Source organism: Helicoverpa armigera, chromosome 3 (genome assembly GCF_030705265.1).
Source record: "Helicoverpa armigera isolate CAAS_96S chromosome 3, ASM3070526v1, whole genome shotgun sequence".
Lineage (NCBI taxonomy): Eukaryota > Metazoa > Arthropoda > Insecta > Lepidoptera > Noctuidae > Helicoverpa > Helicoverpa armigera.
The window spans coordinates 11,765,695-11,789,237 of NC_087122.1; the positions used below are offsets into that span (position 1 = coordinate 11,765,695).

A 23,543-nucleotide genomic window follows, 5' to 3' on the forward strand; every position below is an offset into this window, starting at 1 on the left:
GTAACTTTCTTTCGCACCCAGATAAAAAGTATCCTATGACCTATCTATGGCACTAGCTATATCTACTCCCAATTTATCCTAATGGTTCCCACAGGGGTATACCGTATACCGTACCTTTATCAGCTTCCACGCTATCCGTGAAATTTCGCGACGAGGTACTTGGGGAAGTTGACCGTTGCTTATGAGGAATATGCATAGCGAGTAGTCAGTAGTCGACCAATGGGCAAATTTAAGGTAGGTAGGAATAATTAATAAGTCCCCAATGCATCCAAAACTATCCTAATACGTATTTTTTTAAGTAAAATATTTTTTCATTTAGTCGATTTTCTGTTTCCAAAAAATAATATTTGGGTATTACAAGCTACATCACTCAAGGGTACGTTCAGAAACTTTATTGTCATTATTGACAATATCAAAGACTTATTGAAAAAGTGAATCTAAATATTGTAAAAAAGAAAACAATTAGTATTATTGTTGTAAGTTTTCACTACACAATCATAAAAGCTTTATTGGAAAGCGTAGCATTTTTTTACATCCTAAAAAAATTGCTGAGTTGGCTTGCGCGTCGCACCGTCAGTCTGCCGTAACGTGGCGGCGCTGCGCTCGTGTGTGTGCTGCAGGAGTGGCTCAGTGGCTCGAACTGTCATTGTTCATGTAGTTTTCTGTGATAAGAATTACTGTGAAATTATAGTTTAGCGAACTAATTTACACAATCACGATGTCCGCCTCGGGTGAATTCGGCAATCCTTTACGCAAGTTCAAGCTGGTTTTCCTAGGGGAACAAAGCGGTGAGTACAGGGCGAATTATCGCCCCTCCGTCGTACATTTTTAATATATAGTTTTGAATTTACGATACGTAAGTATAGATTGGTCTAGACTTTATCGAATTACTGACCTACATAGGCCCGGAGAGGTGAAGTTGCGGGTTTTATTCGCGGATAAGGTGTTACAACGTAGCCGTAACGTCTGGCGCGTCTGTGCCGAATTACGTTATGCTGAGATGTAGGTTACACTCTCCGAGTACATTGTGAGCGTTGAACCGCTTCTATAGTATGTTCTCACGCGTATCTGCCGTTATCAATCACAGTATTTGATTAGAAACGTACCGCGGCAATTAGATGGTGTACTGACACGCAGATTTGTATTTGTTTCAGTGGGGAAGACGTCGCTCATCACTAGGTTCATGTATGATAGCTTTGACAACACTTATCAGGTGAGTCATCACATTCCCCTGACAGGTACAGTGGTGGGAGACCACAACTTGTGATGAAAACTTACTAAAGTTATGTCTGTGTCCAGTTATGAATTACATCACTGGTTAGTCATGAACCTCATGAATATGTATATGGAGAACATTGTTGTATCTGCATATTATCTGAGCAAAGTAATGCTCATAACATTTGCTCTAAATGAGGACTGCAATGAAAGTGACTGAGTTCAAAACTGAAAGTATTTTTCTCTGATAATACCTAAATGTATCATGAATTTTTAATTAAAATTATTTTCAATTTTCTCAGGAGTTCTACTCAAAGCTAGCTTAACAAATATTTTATCAAATTGACTAATATGATGACTTACCTACTAGAGATAAGATCTAGTTTCTTTTTTACCCCTAATTTTGTCTCATTAGATATTTGATAAACTGCTAATAATATCGAAATGAAAAGTTCTCAAAAGTAACAGTAAAAATGTCATCTACATAAATACTGCAAAAGCCACACCTATCCAATTATCTGAAAGTAACACAGTATTTATTATAGAAATCAAATCATTCATAAAATCTGAAAATGACTAATGTCATTTAAATATTGTAAAGAGTTCATTTACAAGTAGTTCTGACAAAATATTTGTGATGCCACAGACAAACCCCTAACAAGATTAAAATAATCATATTTGCCTATCCACAATTAATAACAGTTGTTCTAACATAGTTTTCTTCAATTTGTAAGTCTTCACATGATAACAACATTCACTATTTATTATCTTTAAATATTAATCTTTTGATCTAAGTAAATCTTCATGTAATCTTTGTCTAAACTTTAATGTGTGTATTAACTTCTCTTATCACCAGAGATCTTAGTAATAAATTATATCATAAACTAAAAATATGAAAACAGACTTAATTGATATTTTTCTATGTAATACATTCCAATATTCTATCAAAGTCAAATCATTTATTTCATTTAGGTATTTACAAGCACTTGTGAATGTCAAAAATATAACTTAGTTTGATTCTAGTTGCCCATTCCAAAAGTAGCTTCCTATGGAGAAGAACGGGCAAGAAACTGCATGGTTTATCTGTCTGTTGATTGGCTTACTAGAGATAGAATTTTGATAACTTATTGAAAATGGCACTAATAATAGACAGACTTAAATAATAGGAAAACTATTTTTATGTTTCAATACCTTCAAATGGCCTTTGTTTTGCAGTTTGCTATTGTATTGTATCATCAATTGTTTTGTGACTCAGTAATACAGAGTCTGTATGATGCCTAATGTTTTATTAAACCAACTTCACATTGTCTAAAAGTGATACAACATCTAATTCAAGTCTATTAGGAACAAACCTAGCAAGTTAGAAGCTGCCCTATTGTACAATCTTTGCTAATAGGTACTATACAGCCAAAGAGTTTGCATGTTTTTGCTTGAAGGTGCTTACCTAACAAACTGCTGCTGGCCAGATTTGAAAAGTTAATTCAGTGTTAGACAACCTATTTATAAAGAAGGCTGTAAGCTCCTTTTACTTGGATATTTTATTCTTTAATATTTACCTACATATTCAATATAATATTGAACTAACAAAAAATATCAAACAATTGTATTCATGAAAGGCTCAAAAGAAATGTAGTTTCATCTTTATCAAAAAGATAATATTTTGGACTAACAACAACTTGGCACATGTTTCCTGTAATCTGTTAATTTATTGCTCATAAGTCTAAACTCCCATAAAATTTATATTACTGATAATGGGTATTATTTATACACATAAGTATACTGTATCTTTACATAATATTATTGTATTATTTTTTGTCTCAACTGGGAAGGTGTAGGATGTGGTTAGAATTATATTATTCTTTATTGTACACAAAATATAAAAAAAAAAACATGCAATACAGAAAATATGTGTACAAAAGCGAGCTTAACCCAGAGTTGGGTTCTCTAACAGCAAACCTTAGAGTGATAGAGAAATGCGATAGGGAAGAGAAATTAAAAGTGCGCAACATTAAACTAAACAAAGATGAAACTACACAACATAAAATTATAAACATATAAATAAAATATAATAAATAAACATACATACAAATTAGGTCATTACCTCCAACACCCAGATAAAAGTAGCCTAAGTCCTTTCTCAGGCTCTACACTATCTGTGTACCTTCATTTATATGAGTCGTCGTTTTAGCTTGAAAATAGGACACACAAACAGTTACTTTTGCGTTTATTGTATTACTTTGGATTTTTTTCTGCATTCATATTTTTACGATATGATATTTTAATAGGAACACCAGATAAGGAAGCTGTTCTAATTTCAGGTTAGCCTTGAATTGTAACTTTGTGCCAGTTTAACATATGTACATAGTTATATTGTTATTTTTCATTCAATTAAATATTATTGAAATGTTGTTCCCATTGTTTATTAAAATACTAGCGGTTTTCCCGCGGCTCTCTCTCGTCCCATCGGAACTATTGTCCGTATAGGTATAAAATATAGCCAATTTTACTCAGGAAGAGTGTAGCTTTCCTACAGAGGAAAAATTTTCAGTAGTTTCCGAGCCTTTATGGTATAAACAAAAAAATCACTTCATTATATTAGTAAAGACTAACATTATCAATTATCTGTACCGGCAAACATGTGTGATCAAAGAGATAATAATTTTTATCATTATTTAAGTTTATCTTTGACATGTGAGTGCAATTAAATATTTGTTATGTTTAAAGTACAACATAGTCCATTAGCTCACCTATTAGTAAACAATATAGTTAAAAATCTATTATGAACATTCAAGTACAAACTACCACTGATAGAGCCTAGGTATATTATTACTGTTAAATAAAGAAAATCTTGGTTCATTAACAAATAACTTTAGTTTTGAATTCAAATTTCATTAAGAAAATACCTCATTTATTTTTCTTCTCATTTTTAAGACATATTCATAGCTTAATAATTAGTTCATAAATAGGTACTTGATAATTTCATCTACTTATATTTTTCTTCTATAGTACAAACACTAACACACTTGTCGGCAAATTGCAGACGCTACCGTATAACCGGCGACCAGCTGTGAAAGTAAAACCTTACATTATTGAACACGAATAAAACACTGGCCGTCTACAAAATACTAATTGTTATTACCCATGACTATGTCCATGAAGATTTTTATATTATTTTATCATGAAATTGGAATTGAACCTTTGTTACACATAATGCTGGTTGGATTTTGTAGGTATTTGAATTCAGAATGTTTATTGTGATTGATTTTATTCTTGTTCTTGCTTCCTACTTTAATATTGTAAAGGTTATGTTTTAAGGTGTTTTGCATAGAGATAGTTTATGGGTCAGAAGGGTTAGATTATTCCATGGGTAGAAAAATTCATAGTCCCTTCGGGATTGCAGCGCGATTCAAACCTCAGACCTACAGTATCTTATTTATTTTGCAGTTGCGCAGTCCACGAGCTTGTTCTGTGTCTTCTATTTCGAAGATAAGACAAAAAGTGACAATGTCGCGCATTATTTATTGTATTACTTGCGGCTTCACTCGCCTTTAACGCCCTTAACGATAGTAATTTCAAAACTCCTTTCGAAAGATGTCGAAAGCCTTCCCTAGAAGGCTGTCTTACGTTTAATCCTATAACGCTGACATTCTTAACCGACTCCCAAAGAAGGAGGAAGTTCTCACAATTTGGATGTTACTTATTATGTGCCTCAAAATTCGAAAGAAATTTAATTTCATAAACATCATTTTGGAAATACTGACGGTTCAGTGTTCAGAGGTCAGCTGACAGTAATATTTTGCTTTTGAACTGAAATCTAAGTTGCAATAATACGTGCATCAAATAACTCTGTATTGCTAAGTTTTTTGGGCATTTTTTTGTAATGATCAGTAAAAGTTGTCTCGACTCAACCATGCGGTTAATACATTTACTTTTCCTAGCATGTTTTCGCTGGTCACAGACTTTAATACAATTACTAAACAACATTTGGCTGTATTTCTGTCAATGTTACACGTCTTTTAGTATGAGAGTATTGATTACTTGCATGATTCATCTAAACACTATACTGGTGTATATTCTTTTTTTTTAATTTAACGGTATCAATAAATCAGCCAGTCAGACTTGAAGAAGCAAGTTTGAATGAGCATCTACAGAAACCAGACGTAAAACTCAGTATTTCCACTTCTTTTGCAAGTTTCAATAGATTTTTTGTTCATTTTAGCAACACAGTCATTATAAAATTGATTTTAATAGCTGAAAGAAATATTTCAGTATCGAAAACAGTCCGCGAGCTTGCCCCAAAAGATTTTCGTGAGTATTTTAAGTTGCATCACAAGTTAGGCCTGAAGGTGTTCAAGCATAAAATTCTCAAGTCTAGACCACAGATTTGGAGTAATTTCGCTGACTGCACTTAGTCTAAAGTTTACATCTAGCTGAAGAGTTAGTTGGCTTGAACGCGTTTACCTCGGAAAGAACTGGACCCAATAGATTTTTTGTGTTAGATAGATAGATAACCTATTTATCCCCTCTAGGCTACTTTTTATCCGAGTGAATGGAGTAGTTCTCATGATACACGGGTGAAACCTCAGTACATAATAAAGAAAATTTTAAACACCCTTCATTATAAAAATTTAATTCTTACCTACGTCTGAAAATTGCAGCAAACAGCAATTTTCTCCCTAGATACGGGGGTAGGGGGGTACCTGTAATTAGGAACGCGTTTAATAGGTCTAGGCAATTAGGCTCTGAGTAACGGCTCCGTCCTATTTCTTATAGGTTAACCTGAGGTAATAAACTGTTTTTACCGTTCCGTAGTTTCGTAGGCATTCGGGAATGGCGGCGGTGCCTGTACAATATTAAAATCTTAGAAAAAATACAAACTCTTAATTGAGAACCTCCACCTTTTTTGGGAAGTTGGTAAAAAAAATTAAGATGCCTAGGTAAAGTAAGGGAAGTCTGTGAGGATAGGGAATTTTTGTAAAATACACAATTATGACCATTAAATAAGTACGTAAGTACTGAATTGGTAAATTATGAAATTATATTTAGAATGAAGTTTCATGATCACTTACTATCAGAAAAAGAATTGTTAATTAAAACGTTAAATTGTATACTATTGTTTATTATGGCCTTCGTGAATCTAGAATTGAAGGAAGTTGTTGTGTTGTAGATTTTCCTTCCTAATTACATTGAAATATTTCATATTAGAGTATTTTAGTTTTTTGCCATCTTTGAAAACTTTATCATATTGGAAAAATGTTCTAGCATATTCTGTTTTTACAGTTTGTAACAGCACTTATAATTTTAATGAATAATTCAGACTCTTAATATATCACACGCAAGAACTGTTATTTTTGTCTAAAATTGAAGCAAATAACTGGACACAGACCAATGACTTGCTTAATATTCAAATCTGTTTAAAAATGAATGTCCCGTATTTCAGACCGATAGGTACTGTAGCGCGTGGCGCGCTAGGGACCGGGGATCTTCAGGTTATTTCAATTAAAAGATTGGAAAAAACTTTAACTTAGCGTTTATTTTCTGACTCGGGGGTCAAGTGACATACTTCCTTCAATATAAAAACTATTCTATTTATATCATTGTCCGGCCAGTATCAATAATTATAATGAATAAAACCTACTTCTAATCTACTTCAGTACTACATCTCTACAGTACTGAAGCATAGATGTTGCTTCAAAGAAAATTATTTTAAAGAGATCAGCTTGAAGACCTTATTACAGAAATTTTGTCAAGACTAAAGCCTTCTTGTTGTTTTTTTTTAATCAACTAACCAATAGCTACATTCAATAAGGTCGAAAAATTTGCGTTAGATAGCCCACAGAGTAGGATAAAGTCTTAACTTAAATCTATCAAGAATACCAAATAATGCTTGTTTTGTTCCAGGCAACAATCGGGATCGACTTTCTGTCGAAGACTATGTACTTGGAGGACCGCACGGTCCGGCTTCAGCTGTGGGACACCGCGGGCCAGGAGCGGTTCCGCTCCCTCATACCTTCCTACATCAGGGATTCTACTGTCGCTGTCGTGGTTTATGATATTACCAGTGAGTATGATTATCTATCATTACTACTAGCATCGTCATATTGATGTCCTCCTCTCATGTAATTAGTCAACTGCGCACGACATATTATATTGCACAAGCATTTGCGCAGGTGCACTCACTATTCCTTCACTCTCATAGCCCGATTGGACGGCAATCCGGCATCATCATAACCTACTGATGAAGTTAGGCCTCCCCTAATTAGCGCTAACCATCCCTGTCTTGCCTTTTCAAAAATATATTGGGAGTTTTTGAAATTAGTAACATCAGTCAAATCGTAGGGCATGGATAGTTGATGTGGGGCTTTCTTTGCCTAACACTGACAGAGCAGGTTAGGAATAAATATATCTATATTACCCTAACCAAGATTAGCCCAACCATGTTGAATGTAACACGATCACGCCTGTTGATAAGTCTGAACAAGAGATCACAAAGTCGTACGTGGGTGTTACTGAATTTACTTGTGTAACAACGAATAGGTCAGTATGATGAATGCTGTATAAAAATAACTTTACCAAACACAACTTTACGAAGGTGTCTAGTGCAGCCCACAGAAAGAGTTCTTCTTATAATTCTTGAAACCAATAATGTTCAAATATGAAAACACCTGTCGGAAAGCAGCCAGGATCAATAATGCACTTGGAGAGAGAAAAAGTAAATATTAAATGAGCATGTAGTTAGGTTACCGTCGCCGCTGGCCTTCGTCATCGATCCGCAAATGTACCGATGCATTGCACTTCTATACTAGAATACCATGAAGTTTTTTCAAAAAGTCATTACGTAACTACGTAAAAGACCTATCACATCTAATGTGAATGCGTTTTTAATTTTGCATCACTATGGTATTTAATTTCATATGTCCTTTATAGCCATGACTCATTCTCAAACCGTTATACCGTAGTAACTATTATAGTAATCTGTGGTTATACTAAAATCATCAAAGCTTCGACTTCTCGGGGTCGCAATTATTATTTATTAATAGGTATGTTTGTTAACTGGACCCAATAAGTGCAGTTTATATGTAGAATCCGTTATCACATGCCCGACTACTTAGTATACTATACATGCAATTACCGAACCTAGATTCGAAAACTGGTTCCACAATTTAATCTTGCTTAAAAACTTAAGAGATACGAAAAGAAATAAATTGGGCACACAAGTTTGTTCTTGAAAAACTTGCAAGTACATAAAATATCGCCGGCGTCCAACTGTTACGCGAATTGAATCCCGAGGTAACGATATCTTAAACCCTCGGGCGCCGCTCGCATCTGGCTAAAAAATAAACTCCATTATTTTTTATACACGACCCAACAAGTAACAGTTATGTTGTCATGTGGAAAGAATGGGCGTGCCCTCTGCATGTTAGTAGTCTCTTGCTCGATCTACTTTGATTTAAGGAATTCGCAAACGCTTCCAACTCATCCGTTTGTCGGTTCGACGGACTTGACCATGATTTTTTCAGTGTTGCTGAAGTTTCGCAAACCGTCTCCAATCTCGGAATTTGATTGTGTAAACTCTGAAGACTGCTCTTTTGGCCTGTTTCGCGACAGTCCCAAGGTTACCAGTTCCGTCCTTCACGAGCGATCGACTGAAAACGATAGCTCATCACAAGCTGTGATTCGACATTGACATTTGGCATACATTTCAAACCACAACACCGCGCCTCCACTACGTATTGCGTCCTCTGGTTTATAAAGAAGTTTTTTCAGCTTGTTTCATAAAATGTTTTGAGCAACCGGGAAATGAAAAGACTTGATTACAGTGGTGTTGCACGTAGCGTGGTTCTGAAAGGTCGAAAGTGGGCCAATGGCCCGCCGGTCATCGCGCTCAGGTTACAATTTACGCGCGATCGTATATCAGGTTTAGTGTCCCGGGCTTACCTGGCGGGTCTCATCATTTTATTTGTCAAGACACACCTATAAGATGTTCTGTAAAATGCTATCAAGTAATTCGACTTTATTATTAATCTTTATAATGTTTTTGCCTCCGGCCGTAAAGTTACTCGCATCTCTATGTTACGAGTGAACATCTAAATTGAAAGTATACGTTGGCTCTCCAATTTGTTTTATAGGAATGGGCAAATAATGTACGAACATTATCTATCATTTAGGTTTCGTAGCGGTCACAAAACAGTTTTGATTTCTTTAATTAAATGAATCGTTCGAGCGAGGCGGACCTGCAAATATAGACTTTATATTTAGGGCTGAAGGTTAATATTTGTGGTGAGGGTTGTCTGACGTCTGTTACAAATATTTGCTCCATGCCTATCCCACGAGGAACCTTGGGCCAGGCCGTTTATGCCTGTGTCCACGTACATGATATACGTGAGATCAGTCCTTCTAATGTTCTTTAGTTATCTAGTCTACTTTTTCAATGTTGCCAGTTACTCTTGATTTATCGTTGTCATGTCATCGTTGTGACTTACAAGAAGCAATAACTATAATATTCCACATACCTTTTAAACTAGCTTCTACGTGCTGTAGAAGTAGGGTGGGCTCCTAAATGGTACGACGTACCGCGACACCTACACTTACCACTTCAGTATTAGTTTCATTAAAATTCCTGAAAAACTCGATCGATCTTAATGTTTAAACATACTAGTGTGTATGTACTGTTCTGAGCATGTTCGCTTCAGTATCGATTTGAGAGCTACGGCCACTGATTGGCACAAATTCAGTTTCATATTGTTCAAGGTTTCACTTCGAATATTCATTACTGTTTGTACTAACGTAATTAACTTTGTTGTAAGGATTATTGTTGCTAGCGTTTTTAACACTCTGAACCATATTTTGAAGGTATTTTGCTGTTTTGACAATATTCTTAGGCTTCGTTTGCCTTAGCATAAAACAACCTGTCTCAAGAAATTCCCTGTACTCTGCCATACTTTATGATGTCTCTAACAACCTACTGAATTTAATCTTCTTTTCCCATTATACGAAGGAACATATGTATAGGGCAAAGCTGCACTGTTTCTTCTTGCCTATGTTCGACCTATGTATAGGTCGAAATTCGACACGACCAGAAACAAATGAGTGTCTCTTCTAATGGTCTTCTTCTTCGTAATTTTAGAGATCCCAGTCAGTCATCCATGGTTTGACCGCTAGTTCGGTAACGGCATGATCTCGAACTGTACCCAGTTTATTGTATTTGCGTAAAATGTTAGTAATACACGAGTGTCAAATAAAACCTATTGCTCGATACGGCAACATTACGGTTCATGTTTCCTTTGAGAATTTAAAACTTTCACAGCATTGTAGACGTATGATGACATAAACATTATTATGCATATTTAAGTATTTATTTATTACGCATGCGAGGTTGTTATAATTACTGACCGACTTCCGGAGCAATCTATAAATATTTATCATAAATTCCGTTTTATTGTGTTATCAAGGTCGACACAATTTACGAAGGAGTTATTATTATCTAAATCCTATCACCAGTTGTAGAAGTCACAAATATGCGCAGACTCTGCATAATATTTGCATAACATAAGCAAACAGACTTCTTTCACAGATTAAACGAGTGTTAAGGTTCTGTAGTGAACGCGATAAACCAGTTAATTGCTCGTAAAGCTACTGGTTGGAAACTATAAAGAAGAAATGACGTTTAGAGATTTCTTCGCGCATAAATAAGTAAGCCATTATTCTATGGCGTGGGACTAAGTTCATGACCGTAAGAACCATAGTCTTGGAAGCCTTGCATGTGTGCTTGTGTGAGCCTACACGGTTTCAATGTGTGTACAAAAAAGGCCTTTAGTTCTTCAATGTCTGCAAATAGGCCTGTACTAAAACAAACATACCTAATATAACAGTAGGCGATACAGTAGCTATAATTACTGGGAAATGGCTTAATCAAGTGATGTATAAAGGTGACGCTGCAGCGATAGGTCGATGACATCACGAGCATACGTCATGCTGTATGTGAATAATACTTGTGTGAATATCCGGCTTTAGTTATAAACTATGAGGATTTCTCTACTGTTATGTTGTTAAATAGCATCGGCATAAGCTACCGCGCATTTTAGATACGTAAAATATGAGTGATGTGGTTGACACTACAAAATGTTTTTCATTATCAAGGTCGCCAAAATTCACTCTTAAATCTACCAAGACGTTACCAATTAAAATTGATCTCAAGTCACGGGAAATAATGGCATTGTTGACAAAAAAATCTGTAAGCTAGTTAAAAGCCCTACTATTCACTTGCTCACGCGCATGACGTTTTCGAACGGGTGGGCCTCCCGCCCACACTAATAGCATTGAGTACTTATACAGAAAGTCATTGCCATTTGTCACAAAAACCATATAAAGATTCTAGTTATAGTGAATGGAGTTGCTAACCTGTAGCTTATTTATTTAAAGTAGTTAAGGATATTTTAATCTTATTGAAAATAGAGTGTCTATGGAGTTACTTGCCGGTTCTTCTCCATAAGGCCCACTCTTTGGAACCGCGCAAGTATTTTGAGGTTTCTTAACCAACTGATAGGTCTGTATGAAATGAAAACTTTTAACTTTGATTTTGTTTTTGCAGGTTTGCTAATTTTGTAAATCACTGTCAAAGTCCGACCTCCAATATAAATTAGGATAAGGGCAGTACGTGCCATAGTCTACTACAAATTTATCTGCCGTACGATTGCAGTCGGTTTAACTAAAAATAATAATTTTATCTAAAAAAAATCGAATATTTGTAACCAATACTCATTCTCCCAAACCTACCTTCGACAGATGCGAACTCATTCCACCAGACCTCGAAATGGATCGACGATGTCCGCACGGAACGCGGCTCCGACGTCATCATCATGCTGGTCGGCAACAAGACGGACTTGTCGGACAAACGCCAGGTGTCCACCGAGGACGGAGACAGGAAGGCGAAGGAGCTCAACGTTATGTTCATAGAGACCAGCGCTAAGGCTGGTTATAATGTCAAACAGGTAAGTTTATTCACCAACTTTTTTGATGACCATATTGCATCCGCAGTTTTGACCAACCCGAGAGAACTTTTCCCGGGTATAGATAAAAATAAGTCTTTAGGCCATTCTGATATGTAAGCTAAGTAATAAATATTGCCAAGTTTGATCAAAATCCGTATTGTAGTTTTTGCGTGAAAGAGGATAGGATTATGAAATTAGCAGGATAGGCACGCGCATCACTATGACAATTTTCATTTATTTAATAGTTCATGTACACACACAGAATACAGAAAAGAAGAAAGATAGAACACATAGAAGATTTTCGTCATGTGTTTTTGTTACAATTTTGTTATCGAAAATGGAGCACACTGGACCCAGTTTGACTTGAAAACTCCCAGGTTGTATTTGTCTTGTAACTGGGTTAGGGAGGTCAGATAGGCAGTCGCTCCTTGTAAAACACTGGTACATCAGGTACTGCGTCTGGTTAGACTGGAAGCCGACCTCAACGTAGTTGGAAAAAGGCTCGGGAGGATGACACAACCTTTACATGTAGTCTATGAATTTCATTTGTTTGCAATGGAGGAGACTTGACACTGACAAAAAAAAACTTCCCAGCTAAATAACTGAAGGTGTTTGTACGAAAGAGTTATTACGGCCTTGGTATAGTATTTCGTACTCCTGAAAGAATATAAAGTAGGGTAGGTAGTAGTAGGTGGTAGGGTTAGCAAGTCTGATGTTCCCTCCTGCTGGTATGTAAATGAGTTAATATACGAGTAGATATACTTTTTGGTAAATCAGTTTTATATACATGACACTATTATATATGCATTAACTAAACTGATTGACTCATCAAGCAATCAAACCGTTATCAGATACTAAACAATGAATAATTGTGTTTATTTTTCATATTTCATTAAGTATTAGACAGAAAGATTCCATGTTACATCAGACGAAAAAAAAAACACATTTGCAACAACTTAAATGCTTCATGACTGAAATCAGTGTACTTAATTCAGTGCGAATGGTTACTTAGGTCTGTGTATCAAGTCTGGCTGTGACGTCACAGATCGATTGAGGCCGTATAACACGACCTTTGCCTAGCTCGCCGAGGATAACAGATGTGACCAGACAATTTGACTTTCATACTGAATAAAAAGGTGGAACTTGACTAAAAAGTGTTTGAATATTTTGTATGTTTGTAATTGTAACCAACACTGATGAATTTCTGTTGTCGTTCCACTCTGACCGAAAACACATCGTTTTACAGAATATAATCTGGTAAAAATATGTGGGATTTTTTTTTATTATTGATTCATCTACTAGTAAATTATAAATGATGTTTATTTTGCAAACAGGTTGAAAACAACACTTTTATACGTCAAATTTTCAATTCTCTATTTTGTATCTTACTTACCTTGTATAACAGCTGTTTTTAATATTATGTACATAATAGTGACGTAATTGTACATTCCAGTTGTTCCGACGAGTGGCGGCCGCGTTGCCCGGAATGGACTCTGCCGAGAACAAGCCGCCGGAAGACAGTATCCTTTACCAAATAACGTGCCTAATACTATTACGCTCCTAGTACAACCTTTACGTACAAACTATTATCAACCTTGTTCTTGTTAAAATAGAGACTGAAATCAATTAACGCAATTTTGGCATTTAGTAGCTTCATTGCTCTTTATGTCACTGTCGTGTTATTTGATTTTGGTCTCTATTTCAATGTGAATTAAGTCGATAATAGTTTGACAATGAATGGTCTTCGATGCGCTCCGTCTAATCTGCCGGTGGTTCCTTACGGCATGCAGTGGTGATGTGTTGCATGTTGGCTCCAAGGAGGTTTATTAACAATCGGTGCGGTCCGTCCCTTTAAAAAACTTTGTCTTAAGTTGGTAACTCGATGCCACAGATTAAATACTAAACGGATATTTACGTCAATTGTTATTTTTTAAAGAGCTAGTTCTCAATTCGAATTTTCGTTTTTTTTTTATTATTTATTTTAGTCTCCTTTAAAGTCGTCGAGTTGCCAATTTAATTCGGCTAATAAATGTTACCCAACCTACGGACATGAATGAAGAACTAATGTTTTTTAACTCACTCAAGACTCCACGCTCGTTCATACACGCACGTATATATGAAGTATTTAAGTAATATATTTAGTGTGTACACGAATCATGATTGCTAGAATATGTTTTTGTTCCGATACGACAGGATATTGGCGGATTGTTTAAATGAAATTCTTTGTTGTATTGTGTGGAATCAGCTGCGCTTTTTTTCTACGTATTGGAGACATTTTAAGATTTCGTAATATTGATAGCGAGAGGGTAATTTAAGAAAAAGTATTCATATATCGGCCTAACCCTAAAAACGAAGACTTTTTCGTCGATTTAATATTTGTATTATAAAAATAAGCACCCTACACACACAAGTCCTAAGTAAATGTGCAAAGCTGATTTCACACACAGCGTTTTAAAATCGTTGGACAAACAAGTGACGTGTTCCGGACGAGTCTGTGTTACGGTGGTGGTTATAACAGTCTAACGTCTGTGTTGTAAGTAAACTTAAGGTTACTAATATTTTGTGTCTGTATACCTACTTCCATATATTTTTAATAAGCCATATATTACCTACTTTATAAAGGCCTTGTTCAGTGTAATCGCTCAGCGCGCACAGATAAAAGACAGAATATCTTAGTGTGCGTCAACGTGGTTGTATCGAGTGAAACCTCTGTAGAGTATGTAATCTGTGACAGTGCCCCGTTCACATGCATTCTATACATTTAAATGAATAGTGGAAACAGTGTGAACGGGTTTTAAATATTATAATATTAACATATTTTATTTATTCCAAATAACATCGCTTTATAACCATGCTTGTTGTTGTCCTATAAAATGTGCAGTTGGCAATTTTAGTGATGTACCTGGTATTTAAAAAAATCTAGAATTTTCTTATTTTAGTTTATGTTTAACGCTCAATCCTTCTCCGAGTGAGAGGAGGCCTGTGCCCAGCAGTGGGACGATAAAAAGGCTGTAACATACCAGTTTATGTTTTATATTGAAAGTAGTTGTTATTGTTTCCAATTATTGAAATTGAATTCATAAGCGTCATAAAAATATCCAGATGAACGAAATTTCCAACTGCACACACTATTATTTATGACGTAACAACGTCCTGCTTAATATTTTTGAGTTGCTATTTTTTATATTATTTGCGCTTCGCAGGGTATTAATGTGAAAAAAACATTAGTTTTAATACTTAGAAACCGCATGTCGAATGCATGGTCTGGGCAAATCGGTCTAAATATTTTAACCTTCCTTTAATGTGAAATATTTTCACATTGACATTGTTTCTAAGTGTATATCTTATGTTTTGAGCCTTGTTTTTATTCTACAAGTCACATATTTCGGTCTCAGTACTTAGACGCAGTTTCGATAAAAAATCTGCGTATGAGTTCCTTCTTCAGCTTTCAAAGAAAATTGCGTATTGTAGAATATTAACGGTGCTCAGGTGTCGGTAAATATAATGGGGAAACGTTTGAAGTTTAAAATCTTTAATTTTATTGAATCACCCTCTCTATTATCATCTATTTATAATATGTTAAACCTCCCAATAAATCGACTAACCGCCTCTTAACAAAATGGATATTAAAAATATTCTTTGGGTACCTGTTAGGCCGGATAACTATACTAATAAATAAAGTATAAACTGATCATAAAATTATTGTATCTGACAAAAAAGTAATATTTTTTAGCCAAAAATTTCATTAGACTATCGTCGGACACAATGTTCAAGAAACATAGTAGTGCTGTATGCGCTAATGTTTTCTTAAGAACGATGCATCGATATAATCAATCGATATTTTTTTTTACCTCAACCCAATTTTTTGATTATTTTAAATGGTTCTTTATATTGCTCTCTATGGGGTTCACAAACCGATTCTTTACTTCATTAACTCACTAACCATACAATATCACCCTCATACGTAACTTTGACAAAGTCCCCCAATTTGCCGACACCTCGCTTCGTTGGAACTGTATCGTAGTACCGTTTTATTTTCCTTAATGGTTTGTACAGTGCACGAGGTGATTCTGAGGCAGGCGCCCGGAGACAGCAAGGAGCCCGACAGCGGCTGCGCCTGTTAGTGCCGGTGCTCACCTGCGGACTGCCACCGGCCACTGGCTTATATTGTGTACTAGCTTTATTGGGGTACTTGACGTTTACAGCTGTCAAACCGCCATTTTGTAGTCTATGGTGATACCAAGCAATAATGTCACTGATTTTCAATTTTTTTTTAACAACTTTTTTTGAGTCTACAATGCTCGATAGCTCGACGTAAGGTTGAGACGTTACTGTTCAAAGTGTTTGGTGTCAACTACCCAATTTGTTATTAAGCCGCGTAATTTGACCTCAAGAAAAGCAGATGAAACTGTACTTCTGTGGTATAGATTACACACAATAATGTAAGTGAGGTTGTCGGTCGATATCCCGCGGTCCGCAGCAGGCCGGCCACAAGCGAAGTGTATGAACCGATCTGATACGTGCTAGCGTGCTTTTGTGTGTTTGTCTACAGTGATATTAGATTTTAATGTACATTCAACTAGTTTTCAAATTATAACGAATTAAGGCATAATTTTTATATGACTCCCTACTGTTTTATATAGACCTTTGTTTGTCGTGACTAATGCCATATGTAGGGCGGGCCGTAGGTTCCTTTAACGACAGTTCAACGATAGCAGTTGTCTTGTACATTGACGCTCGTTAGTTGCCATATTTGACTTATACGTGTCTGTGAAAATAAGATGGTGTCACCCACCCTAAGTAATAATTCGCTAAAACTTAGTTATGAAACAGAAATGGTGTCCTTTGTCCTATGTAAGGCAAATCGTGAAAATTATGAAAACGCAAAATTTTGTGTCAAGGTAGTTTTGGTTAGTTCGTATGATTCCTATGAAAGGTTGAAATAGGACAATAGTACTGTTTGTGAACTAAAGGTCTATGTAAGACAGCGATGTGCTACTTTGACTACGCATTTACACAAAAGCACTATGTATTAGCCGCACTAGGAAAATGAGTACTTATGTGGGAATTTTTTTTTAGACACGCTCTGCGCTTTGTGCTAAGAAAAAAATGGGAATAAAACAAGAATTTTTAAGTGCATATTGCTTTTTGAACCGCTTAAAAAAATAAAGAACATCTTCGACATATATAGCACAGCAAGTGAAAATTAAATTCCCTCATTGTTTTATCCCTTTGATAATATTATTATATAAATGTATTCTAAGCGAGTTTTTATATTTAAGTTGTCGTATGAGACTGAGACTGCACGCCCTCTATTGTCACCATGAAGCTTATAAACTATGGGTTGGTAGCAGGACTTACGCTGGCTCCATACGTTGGCCCAACGCTGGCTCCAACACTATATCAGCATGTAACTCTAGAATATAGCATTCGCCAACACGCACCAAAGTTGGGAGTTGGTCACCGTGTCGATTTTCAAAGTCAAAGCTCGCTTTCCGTCCTCACTTTGGTAGGAATGTTGGCACCAACGTGTTGAGCCGGCCTTATGCGAAACTGAAGCTGTATTGTGACAAGTTCAAGAGAAGAAAAAGATACTTTTCGCTCTGTGACGTGTGACAGAACGGTGTTTGAACTGACAGGAATATTATTACTAAGAGAGAATTATACGTGTTTATTGATTGATGGTGAGGCGGCATCGTAACGTTTGCAATGTCATGTCACTGGAGCCCCCTTAAACATACTTGTTGCTAATATTTATTTCGATACTTTACAGTGTTTTGATGTTTTTTCTAATTGCATTTTATTTTTTTATTTTGATACAGTAACGTTTTGTTGATAAGTCAACACTTCATTTTGATACTTTTAGAGGGTCTGTTGGTAACATATTGTAAGTCCTATTCTTTATCATAATATGATATTACCACTAGTGTAAAAATCGAAGCAATTTTTAATCTTTTAATTTGTCAAAATAATGTGGAAACTGATATTTTCTTTTACCGGGAATTCTTAACGTTACGGTGACCTGCCTCTATTTAATGTTACGGTATAAGAGCTGCTCTGTATGTTGTACATAGCGTGTGGCGGCGAGACTCCGCTTTTCCCTCGTAAAATTCACTGTTCCTATTATTTTGAGCGTCAGATGTTTATTATCCGATTCATATTTTTAGTGCCAAAGAAGTTACGGTTGAAAACCGATACGCGTCTTTGACACATATAAATATCTTAAGGGAATTGGGAGTCCCGCGGTCTCTGTACATTAGTATTATTTATTTACTTAGTGCTTAAGTGCATAAACTTACGATTCTTATGTCTTAAACGATTTTAGTGAGATTTCACAGCTAGCTTTCTCGTGTCGATATCGATAAATTTATAGATAACACTATTTTGTAAATGTATCATTCCAATGTGCTTTGTTAATGATATATAATCAATACATATAGCAATATATACAATAATTTTTAATAACGTTTGGCCTCGTAAAGGATATTTAATAAATTTAATGCTTATTTATAATTATCATAAATTATTTTTATAATTTATTTTAGGTGCAATATATTTTGTACAATTTTATTGTTGCAGCTGTTTATTTCAGTAACGAAAGTTTTCGACTATATATTGGGTAATATTATACTATTCTACTTATTAATAATTGGTTTTAGATATATTTTTATTTATTTCTACATGTTCATATTAAATTAAATGATTCTCGTTTAAATATTGAAAATCAGAACATAGAATTGTTTTATTATTTGATTGATAACGTTCAGATGCGTATCATTTGCTATTGCCACAATATATCGTTGAAATTCTTGTTATCCATAATCAAATTATGTATTATGTATGTGTAATAAAAACTACAGCTTCATTCTTATCGCAGTCTTGGGTGCACTCAAATGTATTATGTACTATATTATACCTTTTTATGTTTAGCGCTCTTATAAATATTACTATAATATTTTACTCGTATATTTTGCTCTGTAAATTATTTAGTAATCAAATATTGTAAATTAAGTATATCGGATTTTATCTAAAGTCAGATCGGAGATTTATAATGAGATTGACAATACTTTTTAGTCTGACTGATTTTTTGAATCCTCAGAAAAATAAATGAATTAATTCCATTATGTCAATTATTTTAGGTACTTGAGGCTTGGATTTTGTGCTATCAAGTTTATTTAAACGTACTAAAAGTAGTATGAGTGTATCCCACGGTTGTAGAAATTGACAAGAAAATGTAAATACCCATATCACGCTGGTTTATTTTGAATAAAATATTTAAAACACTTAATTATAGTTTTTTTTCTGCTATCATTTTAAGTACCTCACTATTTTTTCTAGATGCATTTTCATTTATTAATCAGATATATTAATAAGGTTCGATAAGGGCCTATTATTTTTTTTTAAATCATTTAACAAGTTTTATAAATATAATTATAGATTTAATGATATTCATGATATGATCAAATAACTTTTCACCAAACATTGTAAAAGCTCACTCAGTAGAGTTTTTATTCAACAGATTTTCAAACTACTCTAACTTAAAAACTTCCCTGTCCCATGAGTCATATGTGATACACACCGATTGCTTAACTATTGTGTCTGCATCGTGGACTGTCAAGTGGTAAAAAATAAAGCCGAATTCGACACACACCGACAGACATGACTTAAGGGTGCGTTTACACGGTGCTTGTAGCGGGAGCAAGTTTAACATGCGCAAGTGACAAGAGCACAATCCTGGGTATTTTGCTTCGGTACAAGCGCGAGTCGCGGGACCCGCACGTTTTAAAAATGCATGTTACCTGCGCATATCCCTCAATATAAGCAAACTACTTACACCGTGTAGATGCACCCTAAGATTTCAAGTGGTAAAGTTTCGTGCAAATTGGGTGGTGATATCCTTAACAGTAGCCACAGCGGTGGATCTGCAGACGCAGTCGCCGATGGGCTCGGAGCAGGAAGGCAACGAGAGCGGCTGTGTGTGCTGAACTCGCCTCCCCCCCGCACCGCTTCACGCACACCCAGTATCGACACATCGGACACATCGATACTATATATTTTTACCTATGTATTTTTTTATTTAAAAACTTAAACGAACCGATGAGAGAATCATTTGAAACAACGTTTAGAAATGGCATGTGACTTTAATATCGATATTAATGTACTACGGACTAGGCGTGTATGAAGCATGATTTTTTCAAAAGCTAGTGTTGTTTAATAACATGTTTGTATGTGAATCAAATTGTGTCCGTAGTCCGTGGTACATGAATGTCGTGACACTTATTCAAACTTTGTGATTAGATAAGTCTTTCAAAACGTTCCTATGACTTCGTTTCAAATATTAAATATATCTGGCAGAGGAAAGACTGGAACATTACTGTGTGTTTTGTTAAAGTTGTATTTATTAGGTATTTTATAACTGCCTACAAAGTTGCTAAACACTTCCTAGTTTGAGTGATTGGAGAAATTTCTTACTAATTATTTAGGCTTTACTGGATCATTTTGAATGCGTTCGCTTCTATTTGCAGAATGTCTATGAACCGATCATTATTTGGTTTTCTGTCGATAACTCGCATTATGTATATATTTACATCCCTACGTGTGTTTAAATATGTATGAATATTATTAGAGCCTAGTTTCTTTTTTATTGTAAATAGTTTTTTTATTTTATTTATATTACACATAAACACATTTTTTGGTATTTTTAGCCGTCTTCTCTATCGGACGACGATGTCGGCTTTAATATAAAATCACGTACATTGCATACACTCACTGCCAGAATTTGTATGAAGGAGACATCAAACATAGGTGCTCAGTGGATATTATATTATCTGCTTACAAACATTATTATGACGTTAAAGCAATACCAAATTACTCGCTTGTAGATAGATAGGTATCTATAATTAATGCATAATAATACGGTAGACGGCACAGCATCATGTAAACTTGCACCTTTTTACACAAATACGTTTATCTTTTGTCCACTGTCGCTTCTGTATTGTATTTTTACACAAATACGTTTATCTTTTGTCCACTGTCGCTTCTGTATTGTATTTTGAACTTTATGCTGTTCACTCTAAAGCTTTTTATTTAAAAATACGTGTGTTATTGGTTTTAAAGATCAAAATACAAAATCCTCGGAATTCACATTGGACCAAAGAAAAAACATTGAGCAGTACGTATATTTTAATTTAATTTCATTATTTTCATACTTTTAATCCTTTGCAATTATTTGTTCATATTTTCTGTTATTATAGAAGGTTTGTGAAATCGGAGCATGCTTTAGGACGCTGGAGCATTCGGATATGTGTTAAATTTTCATCTACATGTCTAAAGCTCAAGTTTACCGACAAACGTTCGTTTCCTTAAAACAACTGTTAATTTTCACGTTACATTTTTATAGTAAAGAGTTGTTAAAAAAAACGTAGTTTCTGTTGTCGGTGAACTTGAGTCCATGGTAGTTTCATATAAACGGTTCTCTGGAGGAAATGTAAGGTGATGAAAATAATACAAAATATCAAATGTTTCCCGCGTTTTTAAGCAGTTTTAGAGTAACCTAGCGAACTGAGTCAACCAGCAGCTTAGAATTCTATATAAACTAAACATAACTAAGTAATTTCATTATAAAAAGTTACTAATACGCACTTTATTTTTAAGCACAACTTGTGAACGTTTCAGTATTTTTAGTGTCTATGCTAAAAGGTTTAGTTATAGTCGGTCGTGTTTTAATTTATATTGAGTAAAGGCTTGCTTAAATATAAATTCATTCAACCATTAAATATCAATTTTGAAATTAAAGAATATTATGTTGAATCAAATGCTTGTTTTATTTATAATTATTGTGTAATGATTTGATTTTACATTATGTATATCTATGGGGCCTGTATTATATATAAATTAAAACGGTTCCTTTATACGCCAAGTCTTTAGTTCTAATTTATTTAAACAATATCGTTATTAATAAATTATGTAGAAGCTGTAATATACATGAAACACGCGCTAAATATTATTTGAACTGAAGTGAATGCAATTATTTGCGAGCAAGCTTTCCGAACTGTTGCGAGATTTAGCTTCAAATTATGGCGATGTCGTGTCAAAATACTGCTGTGATTAACGTTGTAAAGTCTTAAATATGAACTTACTTGAAAATTAACCAGTACCTTATTAATTGGATATATTTATTTTCTCAAAAAAATCAGTAACAATGTTAACATTCCTGAGTACTGAAAATCGTAGTTTCATCAATCTTTATTTAATGATAGGTAGCTTAGTGAGATACATTGAAAGCTTATATACGATATTTATATGGTTTTCAATATGAATTTAAAACAATCACGTAGAAATGTGATTCACGAGTGTTGTCATTATTTGTAATCAGTCGGTTTTGTACGCATTTTCAATGCTTTTATTGCCTGTTACGTCAGATACAAGGATGCGCAAGAATTCGGAGAATAGACTATATATTATATAATAATTTTATATTCACTTACCGAAATTAGAGCTCAATTTTTATTCCGTTAGGTATCGGGATGACTTATGTATAAAAATATATATTTGTAAATGTTGCTTTGTTTGGCCATTTATTTAGTTTGAATTCATTGCTGCAAGTAATAAAAACTTCTTAGCAATCACAAATTATTGTTTTATATTCTATGTATTGGTTAAAATATTCAAATTCTATCTTTTTATCTAAGTTTCATGTTATGAATTTAAAGGTATATTTTGTTAAAATTAAATGATTATGATTTTCAGAGATAATCAATTGTGTAAAATGTGTGAAAGTTTTAATCGTTTATTTAGTTATTATTTGATTTTTCGAGAGATCCAATAGAGCAACATTTATGATTAAGAAATTGGTAATCAATATACATACATGAACACTATTCTACATAAGTAGGTATTTCGGCTTAAGCTAACCAGAAACAAGAATTTGTACTTTTATTAGACTTGATATCGCAATGTGGATTAAAATATGCTTTATTGCCGTTTAGAAGATATTGTTTTGTAAAAAAAACTTGAAATTAGCATGATGTTCTAATTAAAAGCGTTTTGATTACAATACGAGTTTGTTTTCTTTTGATCATTTATCACCCTTTTATTCTATACTTTAAAACGGAATTCAAAAAGTACCAATTACTGGTAGTTATTGACAGAGGTACTTGAACATGCCTGAATTTATTCGACAGTCCAGTTCCTTGTTCAAACGGTCACCCTCACAGGCCTTAAATGATCCCCTAATTATAAAGATTTGACCTAATGGGATCCCGGAAAAATTGAAGGCAACTCGAAAAGTGTAGGCCTGAACATACGACACTATATTATATATAACTTTTGAGGGAT

General features: G+C 34.6%; 1 protein-coding gene across 2 annotated transcripts; it reads left to right on the plus strand.

Moving 5' to 3' along the window:
- The first annotated feature begins 430 nt into the window (after positions 1 to 430).
- LOC110372928 (ras-related protein Rab6) lies at positions 431 to 23,264 on the plus strand. 2 transcript variants are annotated; one of them, XM_021329955.3, is made up of 6 exons: positions 431 to 788; positions 1,155 to 1,213; positions 7,117 to 7,276; positions 12,001 to 12,206; positions 13,660 to 13,726; positions 20,121 to 23,264. In XM_021329955.3, the coding sequence occupies exons 1-6, from the start codon at positions 719 to 721 to the stop codon at positions 20,189 to 20,191; spliced, it is 633 nt and encodes a 210-aa protein (XP_021185630.1). In that variant the 5' UTR covers positions 431 to 718; the 3' UTR covers positions 20,192 to 23,264. The 2 variants fall into 2 exon arrangements, with proteins under 2 accessions (XP_021185630.1, XP_021185631.1); XM_021329956.3 differs by lacking the exon at positions 20,121 to 23,264 and adding an exon at positions 16,263 to 19,494 and having other exon boundaries at positions 434 to 788.
- Positions 23,265 to 23,543: the final 279 nt, after the last annotated feature.